This window comes from Microsporum canis, genomic scaffold (assembly GCF_000151145.1).
Source record: "Microsporum canis CBS 113480 supercont1.1 genomic scaffold, whole genome shotgun sequence".
Taxonomy (NCBI): Eukaryota; Fungi; Ascomycota; class Eurotiomycetes; order Onygenales; family Arthrodermataceae; genus Microsporum; species Microsporum canis.
The window spans coordinates 2,636,109-2,651,024 of record NW_003299169.1 but is presented as its reverse complement, the minus strand read 5'-3'; the positions used below and the strand labels follow the sequence as shown (position 1 = coordinate 2,651,024).

The 14,916-nt window shown below is 47.5% G+C and overlaps 5 protein-coding genes across 5 annotated transcripts; 2 read left to right on the top strand and 3 right to left on the bottom strand.

Moving 5' to 3' along the window:
• Positions 1 to 200: 200 nt before the first annotated feature.
• On the top strand, positions 201 to 1,878 carry MCYG_00965 (conserved hypothetical protein; the record flags this gene model as incomplete). Its single annotated transcript, XM_002850815.1, has 2 exons — positions 201 to 695; positions 766 to 1,878. The coding sequence occupies 2 exons, from the start codon at positions 201 to 203 to the stop codon at positions 1,876 to 1,878; spliced, it is 1,608 nt and encodes a 535-aa protein (XP_002850861.1).
• A 275-nt stretch (positions 1,879 to 2,153) lies between these two features.
• On the bottom strand, positions 2,154 to 4,087 carry MCYG_00964 (hexose carrier protein; the record flags this gene model as incomplete). The annotated part of the gene is made up of 7 exons (XM_002850814.1): positions 2,154 to 2,290; positions 2,358 to 2,553; positions 2,617 to 3,007; positions 3,060 to 3,141; positions 3,196 to 3,526; positions 3,583 to 3,933; positions 3,992 to 4,087. 7 exons carry the CDS (start codon positions 4,085 to 4,087, stop codon positions 2,154 to 2,156), a joined length of 1,584 nt encoding a protein of 527 aa, XP_002850860.1.
• A 581-nt stretch (positions 4,088 to 4,668) lies between these two features.
• On the bottom strand, positions 4,669 to 6,068 carry MCYG_00963 (conserved hypothetical protein; the record flags this gene model as incomplete). The annotated part of the gene is made up of 4 exons (XM_002850813.1): positions 4,669 to 5,135; positions 5,199 to 5,255; positions 5,367 to 5,940; positions 6,033 to 6,068. The coding sequence occupies 4 exons, from the start codon at positions 6,066 to 6,068 to the stop codon at positions 4,669 to 4,671; spliced, it is 1,134 nt and encodes a 377-aa protein (XP_002850859.1).
• A 166-nt stretch (positions 6,069 to 6,234) lies between these two features.
• MCYG_00962 (alpha-galactosidase A) lies at positions 6,235 to 7,029 on the bottom strand (the record flags this gene model as incomplete). The annotated part of the gene is made up of 1 exon (XM_002850812.1): positions 6,235 to 7,029. One exon carries the CDS (start codon positions 7,027 to 7,029, stop codon positions 6,235 to 6,237), a length of 795 nt encoding a protein of 264 aa, XP_002850858.1.
• Positions 7,030 to 9,080: 2,051 nt separating this feature from the next.
• On the top strand, positions 9,081 to 10,169 carry MCYG_00961 (F-box domain-containing protein; the record flags this gene model as incomplete). The annotated part of the gene is made up of 1 exon (XM_002850811.1): positions 9,081 to 10,169. One exon carries the CDS (start codon positions 9,081 to 9,083, stop codon positions 10,167 to 10,169), a length of 1,089 nt encoding a protein of 362 aa, XP_002850857.1.
• Between the last annotated feature and the right edge of the window lie 4,747 nt (positions 10,170 to 14,916).

The following is a 14,916-nucleotide window of genomic DNA, read 5'->3' as shown; positions in this document are numbered from 1 at the left end:
TGCTCATCGTCGTCATCTCCCATTCTGCGCCGTAATCAATAACTCCCTGGCCGTCAAGGTCCGCCTGGGTATAATATAATAATACAATACAATACCAAGCACATATTCAACCAAGTCAATCATCTTTTGGATCGCCTTTCAATATAGCATTGTATTGGTGGCGCCACTCTCGAGATAGCCAGTTACTTGTATCAACAACAATGGGCAACCCAAAGGAAGCAAAACTAGAGGAGCAACAGGCTCCCTTGCTCCCTCAATACTCTGATGATTCAGATACCATCATTGGCGACGAGAAGATATATACTCCTCCCAGCACTGCTTCAAACAGTGGTGAATCCCAGCCAAACCTCCATGTAGAAGCAGTGGAAGATTCCCGTGAGAACGACCGTCTCCTCAGCTCTCCGCCACCAGGTTACCGTGATACACCGAGATGCCAGACTGGTGATGTAAAAGTAGACATCAAGGATGACTCTATCGTCAAGGCCGACGTTTCGCCTGATGTGCCAGGCCGACGATGTCGTGGGAGAGGCCGATTCTGTCGCTGGTGGAAGGAAAGATGCCAACGTCGTCGCCTTGAGAATGGCCAGTGTCGAGGACGGTCTTGTTGCATGAAGATGCTTGTTGCTTTAAAGGTTGTCTTCATCGTCTGGGTTTCTCTTTGGCTTGTCCGCTGGGCCACCGTTGGTTTCATGAGAGTAAGTTGCTACATTCCGTATCTACTTTGTTCTTCATACAACTGCTAACTTACCGCTTTGAACCATTCAGAGACACCATCGCCATCATCACAATTACCACAATCATGATGATTCCGGTCATGGTTGTCATTCAAACTCCTCTCGAGAAATCGTTGTTCGAGAAAGGACCGGTTCTATCTATGGAATTTATCCTCTTTACGATTTACTCGACCTCGAGACCAGGACTGGATCCGTTTACGTTACCGTCATACCCCAGCCAGCAGATCCAAATGACCCCCTTCGTCCCGCAAAGATTTCTATCAAGTCTAGATCTGGTAATATCTCTGTGAGGTTCAAGATGCCTGCTCCCGCTGCAGCCGTGGACGCTGCATCTCCCAAAAATGAACTTGATAGCAAAGCTCAGCTTGATATGCTAAAAGCTGCCTATCTTGAAGAACCGGCCATGAACCATGCTTCATGGCAAGTCGCATCCTCCCTTCCCCCTCGCCCGTATGAGATTGATATCCAGACCAGAAGTGGTAACATCTTTGCTGTTGTCGGATTCTCCACCCATGCTTCGTTCTCAACTCGCACAGGCACTATCAGTGCTCACCTAACCCCGCTCGTCTTTGAAAATACCATCTTAAAAGACTCGGAGTGTAAAGATTGCGATGACGTCTCTATTCGCACTCATACCCGCTCAGGAAATGTATGGCTGTCAGTTACCGAACCATCGTTCATTGCCTCCGAGAAGCGTGAGAATGCTCCAGAGGGCACAGCCAACGCTGCGGACGGTAAGCATCTGGACACTCGCAAAAACCACCACAACAGACCAAATAAATGGGATCGTATCCTAGAAGCCCTCAACAGAAAGCCCAGCATTGCCGAGCCCAAACCATGCTCTCGTTCAGGGCTAAAGGCGAGCTCCTATCATACTAGCCGTTGGTCAGGCAATATGGCTATCTCCTATCCCCATTCTTGGGCAGGTAATGTCCTCGCCAAAACTCGCAGCCCAGGACATATTTTCCTCCGAGGTGACGGGCTTGAGGTTACTGATAGATCTGGGAAAGGCAAAGAGTTGGTTGGCACCAAAATGCCTACAGTTGGACGTGATGACAAGATGAGCTGGTGGGGGAGTGAAGGAAATATGGATGTGTCCATTAACGTGCGTAGAGCATCCGTGGAGTTTAAAGTAAGAGATTAGGGGAGCTAAGGTGAGAAGTAGTTGGTTCTTCTCACTATCGGATTTGGTTTCTTCATTGCTTCTGTAGCTTCTCCTTTATTTTGATATTTCTGCTTTTGACTTATAGGTCGACCAGTCATCGTTTTGTTTCTTGATGGCTTATTCCATATCAAACTTCAAAATTATTGGCTTTATGTTGAAAATACATTAAATTATCACTCGTGCTATGAAATTGGTTACAAATATCCGGTACAGCAAAGATATGCTACTTAGATATAAAAAGGTATCTGATTTCCTTATACTTGATCAACCTGATCTGTAGATTGGTTGTTCAGCATAGTAGTAGAGCCGCTCGACTTTTCCACGGCTTCTCTTCTGGAAATTTCTTCGTCCATACGGATATATTCCTCAGGGCGACTGAGTTTGGTTGCCGCTACAGAAATAAAATTAACATTGAGAGCAAAGAAGTAATGAGGTAGGAAATAGAAACGTAAACTTACTTTTATTGAATGCCACTATTACCTCTCTATTTGATTCAAAATATCGGTCAATGTCTTCTAGTGTTCGGTTGGCGGTTTCCGGATAGAAAAGGTATGTGGTTGGTATGAAGGAGAAACATAACACGGCCCAGATAATCCAGAATTTCCAACCTAGATTTTCGATACCAGGAAGGGTGATCTGTACAACCATATAATTCTGTCGACACTTCATTAGACTGATTATATATTGTAATGGGAATAGAAAATAGGGGGATTTTACCATAATCCAGTTTGTTGCCATGGCCAAAGAAGCTCCCTTGGTCCTCATTTCTAGAGCGTTTATCTCTGTAGGGTATAACCATGGAACACCAAGGACGCCCATCCCGAAGCTGGCAAAAAAGGCAAAGAAAAAAGAAACAGCCACTATACCAAACTTGTACTTATCGCCGTGGCCATTTTCTGAAAGAGAAAGGGAGATAGTTATCACTATGAAGCATACCGAACAAGCCAGGGAGGAGGCCATCATTACTTTCCTGCGTCCGTAACGCTCAATAACGAAGTAGGCAAGGCAGGAGAAAACGAGGTAGTCCACGCTCCCGGCTGCTGCGAGTATTCGTGAAAGGAGCGGGGAAAGGCTGAGTGCGTGTATAAAGACGTATGACATATAGTAACTGTAAAGATTAAGCTTCTGGCCATGGTTGAAAGAAGCACGACGCAACTTACGAAGTAACATTTATTCCAGATATTTGGTTCATTGCCTGCATCCATGCCCCTAGGACCATGCGTCTGAGGATACCGGAGGGCCCTATCAATATATGTCAGAAATCCGCTTTGTAAACCAGAAATTAAAGAGCCTCACCCTTCCCGGTTACTAGCTGCAACCACGTGTAAGAGTTCAAATTCTCACGATCCAATATATCTTTGATCACATTAAATTGGGTTTTGACAGAATGCGAATCAGCCGTTGCTCCATTGCCTTCTAACGCCGCTAGTACTTCACGCGCTTCACTGTATTTCCCCTTCCGAATCAGTAGACGGGGCGAATCTGGTAGAAATGGACACATGGCGTATATGCAAAGGGTGAAAAACACCTGAAATGCCAGGGGAAACCTCCAAGCAATACTCCCTGCGGCAAAGGAGAATCCTAGGGTAAGCCAGTTCGAAAGTGAGAAGCCAGCGATGCAGTTCGCCTGATACATTAGTTGTTATATAGGTAGGTAAGAAAAAGATGTGTGGAATATCTTACCATCTGGATGATAACGAGTTTGCCTCTGCTATTCATTTTGCTCGTCTCTGACTGCCACACACCAGCTGTTGAGGTATTCATCCCGGTACCGAGACCAGCCACCACTCTCCCTACCATCATCTGAGGAACTCTATACGCAGAAGCTTGGATGATACCGCCGATAGCAATGATGGTACTGCCGATTATGATCTGGCGAGGCCGGCCTAAATAATCGCCTGTCCACATAGTTGACATAGCACCAACGAAACATCCAATGTTGTAAACCGAGGTCATGGTGCCTTGTAGGTTTGTGGACGGATGGCCCATCGTTTGCAAAAAGTCTTCACCGATAAGAACATTGCCGAACACTCCCTATGCCTAGTTAAGAAAAGGCCATTTGGTACATGTTCAAATGGAATTTCAAACGGACCTGGTCATAGCCATAAAATATAAGCATGGTGGAAGCTGCTATGGATATCCATACGGTGAGCCTATTGCCAGATCCTCCGAGGTATTTATTCGCCATTTCTCCCTTTGGATCGGTACTATGATAGTATCCAGATGCAATTTTTCAGTGGCGTGTGAGCTGGTAGGCCTTTGTTTTGGGTATTCTTTATAGCCAGCTAGCAAAGCGAAGAGATTGGTTCTCTGTTACAATAACCATTAACGCCGTGTAACAAGCTCCTAAGCTGGTCGACGCGACATATTAATTCAATCATTCTAAGCAACGTTGTCGAGGAAGCCGCTTTTGATATGAAGGGGATCTCTATCTCTATCGCAGTTGCTAGCATCCGCGGCAATTCTTGGTCTCTCTCCCCACAATCGCACAAGGTTAGCAAGTATGTAGTAACTGGTAACTCCTGTTAACTTTTGTAAGTGGATCACTTTTGTAGGCTGTACCGCCTTATAAAGTAAATGGGCGGGCTCGGGGTTATGGGGATGATACCAATCAAAAAAACAGGTCATAAAATACTAAGTAGTGATCATGGAGATTCATAGGACGGTCAAAAGGAGTTCGGGAATAAGCCCAAGGTGGAGTTGCCCCGGTCTCGACTTGGTCAAGAATAACGTACATATAGTCGCTACGAGGGCCGGGTAATGATCAACTTAAAATCCCAGACGAACGAGCATATTTCTCAGCTCCTTCTCACACTTCTCTCTGTGACCTAGTTTCACCTCCTCAGACTGCAAGCGCACGATATCCGAATTGCTTAGGCGCCAGGGCAAAATACCTCGAAGCACAGCATCAACATCCGCTACTTTGTCAATCCCATCAATGGTTCTCGGACGCTCCACGCCTAGCTTCTCCAACTCACACTCCCATGCCTTTGCAACCTCCCACTGGACGCCATCTTTGGTTGACTGTGGAAGCGGTGACGGAAAGCCATGGAGTTTTGCTCCCCTAAGTGCCATCTGCTCACTGTCGTCGTCACCAGACCACCCGCAAAATTGGCCACCAGCGTTATCAAGGGAGCGAAGAAACTCGTAAGATCTGTGCAAAACACAGCTGAAATCATAGTCAATGAGAGCTGTAATACGTCCTGAGCTGGCGTCAAATAAAATGTTATTTGTAGCTATAGGTTTTAAAAAGAGTTAGCTTATTAATTAGCGATACTCACAATCAATAAACCACTTACTGAAATCACAATGCAAAATGGACTTTTCATCTTTCGAGCTCAGTGATTCAAACATGGCTGGGACACCACGCTCAATGAATGCCTCAAGGCGTTCCCTAATACCATTTTGGCGCCACCCTTGGATATACTTGTTATTATCTGCTCTCCGAAGAGCCACTTCCAGCCGACCTTTGAAAGACGCTTCGTATGAAGGCCACGGCCCAGCGCCAACACTCGGCATAACAGAGCTGATAATATGACCAGCATCATCTAAGGTCAGCCCGCCAAACCCAGTGATACTATCGGGTAACTTGTAATCATGTAAAGCCTTCAGCATCTTCGCCATTTGTGTGAATATCTGCTGCTTCTGCGTAATATCCATTGCGCCAAATGCTTCGTCTAGAGGCGTACCAGGCATTAGCTCTTGGAATATCCAACCTTGCGAGGGTTCGCCCGCTGCGCTGCCCCAGGCATACACTGATGGTACGACATGGGGTGTAATATCGCTAAGGGCGGCGGATGCGAGGTAGATATTTGCTACCTCATTTTCAACGCGGGTCTGGAGGCTCATTCCCTCTGCATCGGGGTTGGTGAGCCGTAATATAAGCTCCTTGGTGTCTTTAGGTATGGCGACACAGCCGGGTTGCGTAGGTCCATCCTGATTCGAAGCAATGGGAGAAGCTAGGGAGATGCGGTAGACAAAATTATTGTACTTGAATGGGCATTCCGCGTCGTACTGGATAGGAACAACCTTGGCTTCGTCCTAATACAACGAGATAATACTTCTTAGCACCTGACACCAAGAAGAGACAGGGTAAAGGGCTACCTCTATGCCAAATCTTTCGTGTAGCAAACTTTGGGCGAAGTCAAGCCGAGCTTGATAGTTTGCATGATTGTGATTCATGGCTTCTGGCTTCAGCACAGCGAAAGGCTTAAAGGCTGTTGACTTGAACTTTAAGTGTGATAAACTACAAAAGTGGAACCAAAAAGAGCAAACTCTGATCACGTGATATAACCCGGTCGTTGCCTCGGAACATATATATCTACAGCTCCCCAGTCAACCCCCTCTCCCTGTCTCCTCTGCGAGCTCCAGCGGTAAAGCTTCCAGCTCAGCCCTAGCCACTTCCTCATCAAACTCCTCGACGTGCTCAAAATCAAGTAGTCGTACGTCTCCCGTCTCTTCGTTCACGAGAAAATTATGCCGGTTGACGTCCCCATGGATCAACCCGAGCCGATGAACCCTACGGACCAACTCTTCACACTTCAAGAGATCATCTGGGCCAGCGAATCGACCCTGTACCTTCTCCAGTAACACCCCCATCACTCGACCATCTTCCGATAGGTGACCTAGAAACCGTGGGCCGATGGGCGGTTCATCAGGATGCTTGCACTGATGCCGGTGAAGAAGGGAATATGCCCAAGTCTCATTCTCCATTCGTGCAAGTTCCCATTCCCACCGCACAATTTTCGTGATCGCTGGTACCCCTTTGAACATCACTTCGTGGACGTTATGCCGATAGCGTCGAATCTGCTTTAGGGAGAGGACTTCGATTTTGTCCGGATGCCAAATCAAGTCGACTCCACGAAGCTCAGTATTAGAAATAATGGGCAAGGGTGTGCCATCCGCTGCGCGTGTGATGTCCATCTTCGCCCATGGGGTGTTTGGGAAGATAGGGAGTTTCGGGATCAAAAGATATGGACGACACATGGTATCTTCATCGAAAACATCCCCGGCTATCGTGAGGTAGCGGACTTTGTTCCCGGCTTGAATACGGTACATTCCAAGCTCTTCATCGATCTCCTGGGATAGTACCTCTATTTCAGATTTGGGGATCCACTTAGATACAGGCATAGTTGTGTCTTTGGGTTTTAATGATTCCATCATTATTATGGACAAAAAGGTACGTAAAGTAAGAGGAGTAAAAGTGCTTTGATCTCAACTAGAATTAATTCATTAAGCGCCAGCTAGTGATTATTTAGTTATTTAACTACTTCTGTTCGGCATAAGTGACATAGACTCATTACGTAACTGTAACTGTAATACGATCTTTGAAGAACTGATTCAATGCATATCTACTTACCTCATAAATATAACTAGCTATCATCACCAATCAAGTACACCAAAAATGAAATGGATGAAACTAGGCGGTAATACTGCAGATTTTTCTTATTACCTCAATAGTAAATATGGCATGGGCTCTATTGTCCTTGAGTAATTTGGGGGCCATAGCCACTACAACGCCAAGGGTATGCAGATAGTAACGACCAACCAACTATACTGAAACCCATGAGAATAAAAAGTGCATGAACCAGACAAGGACTATGACGAATTAAATTGGTCCGAGTAGTTTGCTATACGTAAGTATATACGGCAGCACATGGATTATCGTACATACTATGTAGTAAGTGCTTAGGTGAGGAGGTTTCTTAATGTAGGTGAAATGGGGCCGAGTTTTTTCTGGATCTTCAGTGCTCACAGCCTTGACGGCGCTTAGGGATAACTTAGGGTGTGTGACTAAGAGTCAATAAACATATAAAGCAGCTACAAACCACGACTAAGTCTCTCAATTAATCAAGCTTCTCAAAACCAATCTTCAGTGACTCCGAGGTAGGTCAATGCTTTGCGATCCTTTGTGAACACTTTTTGATTGATTGGGATAGCCCTGGTTATTCCACAAGCCAGAATTGCCAACCAATCTTTACTACCTGAGATTCCCTGTAAGTATGGAGATATAAAATTCCCCATATATACCAATGTTTACCCGCCACTTAGAAAATTTGCTCCCTAGATATACCTGCCAAAAACCGGGAACATGTGCATTCAAGTATGGATCAAATATCAATGTGGCTGTAGGAAAAAGGGAGAATTCAAGCAGTGCGACCGGTTATATCAGCAGCAATCAAACCTTCGATGCGATGTGACAAACAGCGAGAGTCTGATATCCCGTAATTATTGCCCCACGCACATGCCGAGGGAAAGCAAGGCCACAACCGAATATCGTGGCCGCGTCGCACGATGATCCATTGGAGTGGCTTTGGGTATTGGAAGGAAGAGAGAAGGGAAGAGGAGGGAAGAGGGGTAGATTGGAAATCTGGACCAAGGAGATGGTGCAGCAAGGTGAAGGAATATGTATTTTAGGTCAACGGACGGCAGGCATATTTTAAGACCAGAAAGGTGAATACCATGATAGATATCCTCTCAGCGACTTGAGGTAGCTTTGATGGTTCAGACTCCTGAGGGGCTGAATCTCTTTAGATTCTTTTATGTAGGGCCCCAGCCCTAGTTCTTACAGATGACCCGTTATCCGCAAGAGGGTTATAGAGGAGAAATTGCCTTGAGATGGAAGGTGAACTAGAATACTTCGTTCCAAGCATTCTCAGAGAAAAACAGGAAAAATTAACAATTGGATTATGTAATTTAGTTCAACTCTTGTTAGATTATGTCATCCACCATGCACACAGAAGGTTACTCATGGACATTAGGCCTTTTGTCCCTGGTGATTAAGCAAAAACCTTGCCCAATGCGCTAAAGCGCTTTTAAATACACAGTTGCAGACGGCAATTCCTAACGTACCGAATAATCATCTCATTTTCTTTATTGTCTTTACGAAAACTATATTATAGATCATACCAAGCATTTTGACAACTTCATCTATCTTCACATGGGCCTATATGAGGTCACACATGCATTTACTACTCTACTCTTTTATTCCTCGATAGTATCCGGTCACCGTTTTCGTGTGCTATTGACCGCTGGGCCTTTAGACCTTTTTGCCCCGTGGTACAGGCGGTTCCGACTCTAGTTATTCTAGAGAATATAAAAGAAGCGTGACGAAGTTACTGTACGCGTTTCCAGCGTCTAACCACGAGCTTCAATTACCGCCTCAACCCCTTGGCACCATCATGTCCGAAACGCCATGCGACGAGGATATACTTGCGAGCTTATCCTATCGTCCTCGCCATTTGCTTAGAGGGATGATTTCAATTACTGACCCAGCTAAGCCGTCACATCTTGAACACCGTCCCGAGCTATCATCCGCGGGGCTCCTGGGCCATTTGCCCCTCGAGATTCTACATCATACTCTAAATATATTGGATTTTCAGTCTCTATCTCGTCTTTTATGCGTCTCTCGGCGAAGTAGAAGTATTGTTGAGTCTCTACCAGCATACCGTGATCTTATGAAATACACACCGGATACACTTAAGGCACTCAGTGAAACTTGCCTTATTAGTTTCCATTCTGCAGAGAAACTTTATACAGTTCTAAAATCCGAAACTTGCATCTCATGTAGGGAGTTTGGGCCCTTTTTATTCCTTCCAACATGCGATCGATGCTGCTACGAATGCCTTCATTATAATCAGTCACTCTGGGTGATACCCCCCTCTTTGGCTAAGCAGTGCTTTAAGCTTACCCAGCGCGATCTAAAGAAAATTCCCCTGATGCAAAGTATCCCTGGAGTTTATGATATCGCGCACAAGGACTTGCGAAGGGGACGGTTGACGCTTGTGAGCGTCAAACTCGTGAAAGAATTTGCGATAAGGATTAATGGCTCAGTGCCAACCATAGACACTAGTATACGTCATAATATGTCTGACAGAGTGATAAAGAAAATGCACACAATAAAATGGTTTCAAGAGACTCCTTTGCAGCCGCTGCCTGACAATCCGTCGAGGTTACCGTCAAACGGAAATGTTCCGGATAATGGTTACGGCGGCATGGCATCCATGGAATTCCCCTCCTTACTGCCAAATAAAGTCCTCGAACACGGCATTTGGTGTCGAGGATGCGACTGGACCTTCGAGCAGTATCGCTTGGGCCGCATTCCGAACCGTGTAAGAGACGATATGGTGCCTTCAGAACTGCACCCATTTGGTGTTTTCTGTGGTATACAAAGACGGGCTAGATCAAGGAGTGAATTTCTAGTGCATATTACACAATGTTACGGTGCGCGTGAATTGTTTCCTACTATAAAATATAGGAAACAGAATTAAGTGTTGAGACCAACGGGTGTTTGAGGCACCGTTTGATAGGCGCTCGCCAACCCCCTCCTTATATTTTAGTATTATATAAATATATTTTAATATAGATTTCCAAACTATAGTAGAGCATAAATATAGATATTAGAAAATAAAAGAACTTCTTAAAGTAGAAAGGGGCAGATAGAAGCGGATCAGTTTAACTAGTGGTTATATGGGGGGGGGTCCGGGTGGTGTTATAACCCGGGTTACTACGTACGTTATGCCAAGCCGCAGTGTAACCGATTATGTAAGCAGTTATAGCTTTATTGCGTATTACCGCCACTCAGGCCTCTTAGCCCAGCTCTGCTCTACTCTGCTCTACTCTCTCTACTCCCCCCCCCTGTACCCCTGTATATTTCGTACATACAATGGGCTAATGCGGCCAAATAAGTGAACAGATAGGTATTTACCTTACTATATACCGCATACCCTATTTCCGACCTTTATATTACCCCCTTTCCTCGTCCAGAATGGACCGTGCAGACGGCAGCATGAGTGCCCTGGACCGGCAGTCCAATATCAACGTTGCCCTGTTCGAGAACCAGGAGCGTACGCTCCTATATACCCAAAAGAACCGGCCTAAGAATACGCAGATCGCGTACAGTGCCCGGCAGGAGGAGTGGAGAGTATATACTTCCCTTTCTTACTACTATCTCCCGTCTCTTATCCCCCCGGCCTGGCTCCCTATCAGGCTGATATATATATATCCTTATATCCCACTGCCGCATGTCTACAGGCTGACTGTACGGTATATCGATCGATTCCAATCCCAATAGGCATGGTGCCAAAGGGTTGGATTTGCGGACGGAGAGATTGTGTCCGAGCCGAAACTAAATATGTTCTTGCAGGAGGAGGTTATGTACAGAGAAATCAGGCCATCTCGATATAAGAAGAGCCGTACGAATATAGAGGGGGAGTCCGTTAAACAGACGCTATCAGAGGCATCGATCAAGGCGTACATTGCCGCTCTGGTGGACCTCTGGGGCGTACAGGTCAGCATGAGGACAAATACCCATGCATCCCCCAGGGGTGCACTGGTAAAGGGCCTGATTCGTACACGCAGACAGCAGGAGTCAAAGAGGAAGAGGGAGCAGTACGAGGACCGTGGCCTCAACTCCCTTCAGGATGGATATACCTCTGCTGAATTCGTACGGCTCATCCGATTCTGCTGGTCCTCTGGGTACAACGTTTCTGGCCAGCTGGAGCCGTTCCTCCGTACGGCGGCCGACCTTCTCCTTGCTCATACCCTTCTCCTCCGTGGTGAGGTACGGCGTAAGGTTCAAATGGCCGACCTCTTTACCCTGACTCTGGATAATGAGGGCCCAACTCCCTGCCATGCCATGGTTGTACTTATAGATAATGGCAAGACGAACCAGGATGGCCGCCGCGAGTACGGCACTGCTGTACGGCATAAGAACCCCCTTCTCTGTACGATGGCCAGTATTGGCTTCTACTTCTTTATGCGCTGGAATATTATGGGGGAGACACCACCCAACTTCCAGCGCCGGGAGCTCTGGTACGACCTTCTTGTCATCAAGGGCCAGAGTAATGTCAAGCCAATTGCGTACGAGACCCAGCTGCAGTGGTCAAACCGTGTGTACAAGGGGATCGGCCTTGGGATAAAGAAGAAGACCCATGCTGGACGGTCCCAGGGGGCCAAGTTTGCTGAGTTGGCAGGAGTAAATGAGGGCCAGATTCGAAGGGCTGGACGGTGGAATTCTGACTCTCTTACAACTTCCTATCTTACTAATATTCCCAGGAAGTTCGTACGTGCAATGGCAGGCTTCCAGCCGGTAGAAACAGGGGCGTACTATCTGCCGCGTACAAAGATTGAGCCGCCTGCATCCCTCAAGCAGGCACTCTGGCCTTGGGTCGATGAGTGGCTGCTCTGGCAGGCCTCGTACACCGGCTCTGGCTCTGAGGACGTACAGCTGCCTCCAGAGTCAGTGAGGTTCGATAGTGGGAAGGTGGACCACGGGGATCTTGCCTCGCAGGGGTTCCTCTATCTGCTTGACTATCTTCGTACAGTCATTCTGCAGGACTCTGTTCTATTTATGCAGGAGTTCCCCGGCCATCCAATATGGAGCCACTCCCTCTTTGCACGGGATGACTACCTCTGCTTCTCCCAGCTTGTACGAGACTCCCTGATAGATGTGGAGGAGCCGCAGGATGTCCAGCTTCGCCGTACGGTTCCTGCCATTGCCACGCGGCTGCAGACCATTGAGCAGTCCATTGTGCAGACTCTTAAGGTATCAGAGGAGCGGAATGTTGGATTCCTACAGACAATTGATAGGAATATCAAGGATATAGTGGACGGTACAGTGTCTTTCACCGTACGAGCCAATGCTCCAGGCTCGCCTCTGTCCGCTGCGGCCACTGCCACCGCCACTGCCGCCTCCACTCCATATGCCACTCCTAGGTGTATGCATGGAGCCATTCCCCATCCTTCCTTGTCCCCTTCCTGCTCCCCTCACCCCCCCTCTTCCTCTGCTGTAGCAGCCGCTCCCCATACTGGCCCCCCGCCCCTTTCTATGGGCTTCTCTCAATCCCGTACGATTGGGACCGTTATGGATCTCTGGCGAGAGTGGGCTGAGGGCCTTGGTGGCCGGCCGTCGGTACGGAGCATGGAGGAGGCATATGGGCCTAGATGGCGCCGCCACCGTCCTGGGGAGAGCATGATGTTCTCCCGCAGGAAGGTAGTGGTTGATGAGATCGTACGGAGGCAGCGCGTACAGAAGAAGAGCCTGTCCGTTGTTATTGAGGAGCTGGAGACAGTACGGGTAAAGCATGGCTTCTCATTAAATACCTTGGTCAAGCACCTCAAGGAGATAAGGAAGCTAGCCTAAGGGAGTCAGTATAGGATATCTAATATAGAATATAGAATATGGATTAGTGTACGCTACTCTGTTCCTTACCGATATATATTTTTAAATAGGATTGGCCTCTGGCCTTGATAGATATACGTAGTAATAAAAAAATACTCTTTTCTTATACTTATACTCTATATATTAAGGTGTTGCTTGTACGTTGTTACTAGAAGAAAGGCTTCCTAATCGGGTTAGGCTGTACACGCTCTCGCTACACGTTGATATCAGCTTTGGCCTCACCTCCTCCCTCTTTTCTCCTTCTCTTCCTTCTCCTCCTTAGCCTATTCCACGTACACGTCCGGTAAGTCATCCCTTTTGGACACTATTCTATCCTCTCTGTACTCGTTTCATCGTCCAGAGCCGAGCTGCAGCCTATCCTGCCATCTAGGCCACGTCTGGGAGTCCTTGTACTGATATCCGGCCTGGGAATATGTGTACAGAATAGAATATCAGGTATGTTATGCCCTCCCCCTCCCCCCTCCCCTCTCCCCCCTCCCCCTTATCTGCCCTCTGCCCTCTGTACGATGCAGCAGGCATAGATATAGAGAGGGAAAGGGGGGAATAAATACTATTTGTACAGCCATAGGCCATAGTATACTAACTAGGTGGGTATAGGATAGATTCCAATCAATTAGTACCCCTATACTCTTTCTCTCCTCTTTTTTTTCCTCTTTTGAGATGTAAGTACGGCCTATTATCTATAATATCCTATCTATCCGTCCATAATATAGCATATATTAGTAAGGATATACTAATAAAAGATGGGATAATAGGCCTTTTAACAACAACACTGCTGGGGACGGGATGTAAGTTATATATCTAGCACCCTCCCCCACCCTACTCCGCCCCTATCCCTATCTAATACTGTACAATGCACGGCACGGGTATACTGACATGGATATAGGGCCCTTGTGCTGTACGACCGCCAGATCGCCCGGATGACGGACACGCCTGGTATCCTCAGGGTCGGTGGCCAGGAGCTTGCCCCGTACGTCCACAATGACTTGGGCCGTGCGGTATTGTCCCTCCCGGGACTCCATGTGCGCTATGTGCCGTACAGCATAGATGCACGGCAAATACTATCGCATCGGGCCTCGTACATTAACGGCCTGCTGGTCCAATCCAGAGGGAGGCCTGAGGTGCATGCCTGTACCGACTGTCGGGGACGTACAGGTCTCAGGCCTTTCACAGAGTGCGTCCGGCTCCCCGGCCACTTCGGCGGAGCATGTGGTAACTGCAAGTGGCGCGATCGTGCCTCCCACTGCTCCGTACGGGACGAGATACAGCAGGCACGTACGGAGGTCATAGTCCTGGACGATGACTCTGGGGATGACCGCCAGGTCATTGACCTAACGGGCGATGGGCCGGTACGACGGCCAAGGGCCAGGATAACTGGAGGAGGAAATGGGTCTTCGGCCAGCAGGGCCATTGTGCTTCTTTAAATGGGTAAGGACATGATTTCATTGATATCTTTGGACTGAGTGACTGCGTTCCATTTGGATTTGGGGCTTTTGCCCTACTGCACCCATCCCAGCCGTACGGGCCCTGTGTACGGCACCCTGGGCATGGCCTGCACCTCTCCGTGGTGCCTGGGACGAGTAGTCGAGCTTCAATGTACGCCCTCAGCCTGCATCTTGCAGTGCAATGATGGATGGGCAGGGAGCATGTACAAGAAGAGCTCGATGAAACTAAGCAGGCCAGGCCTTATATAATGATTACATGTACGTTGATTGATTGGATGAGCTTACTTGTACTAAAATTAACCTGAGGCATAGCGCAGGTTATAACTTGCCCACCATATAACCCGGTTACAACTGCCTGTCGTACGCCTACGCCCCCCTATATAACTAGGT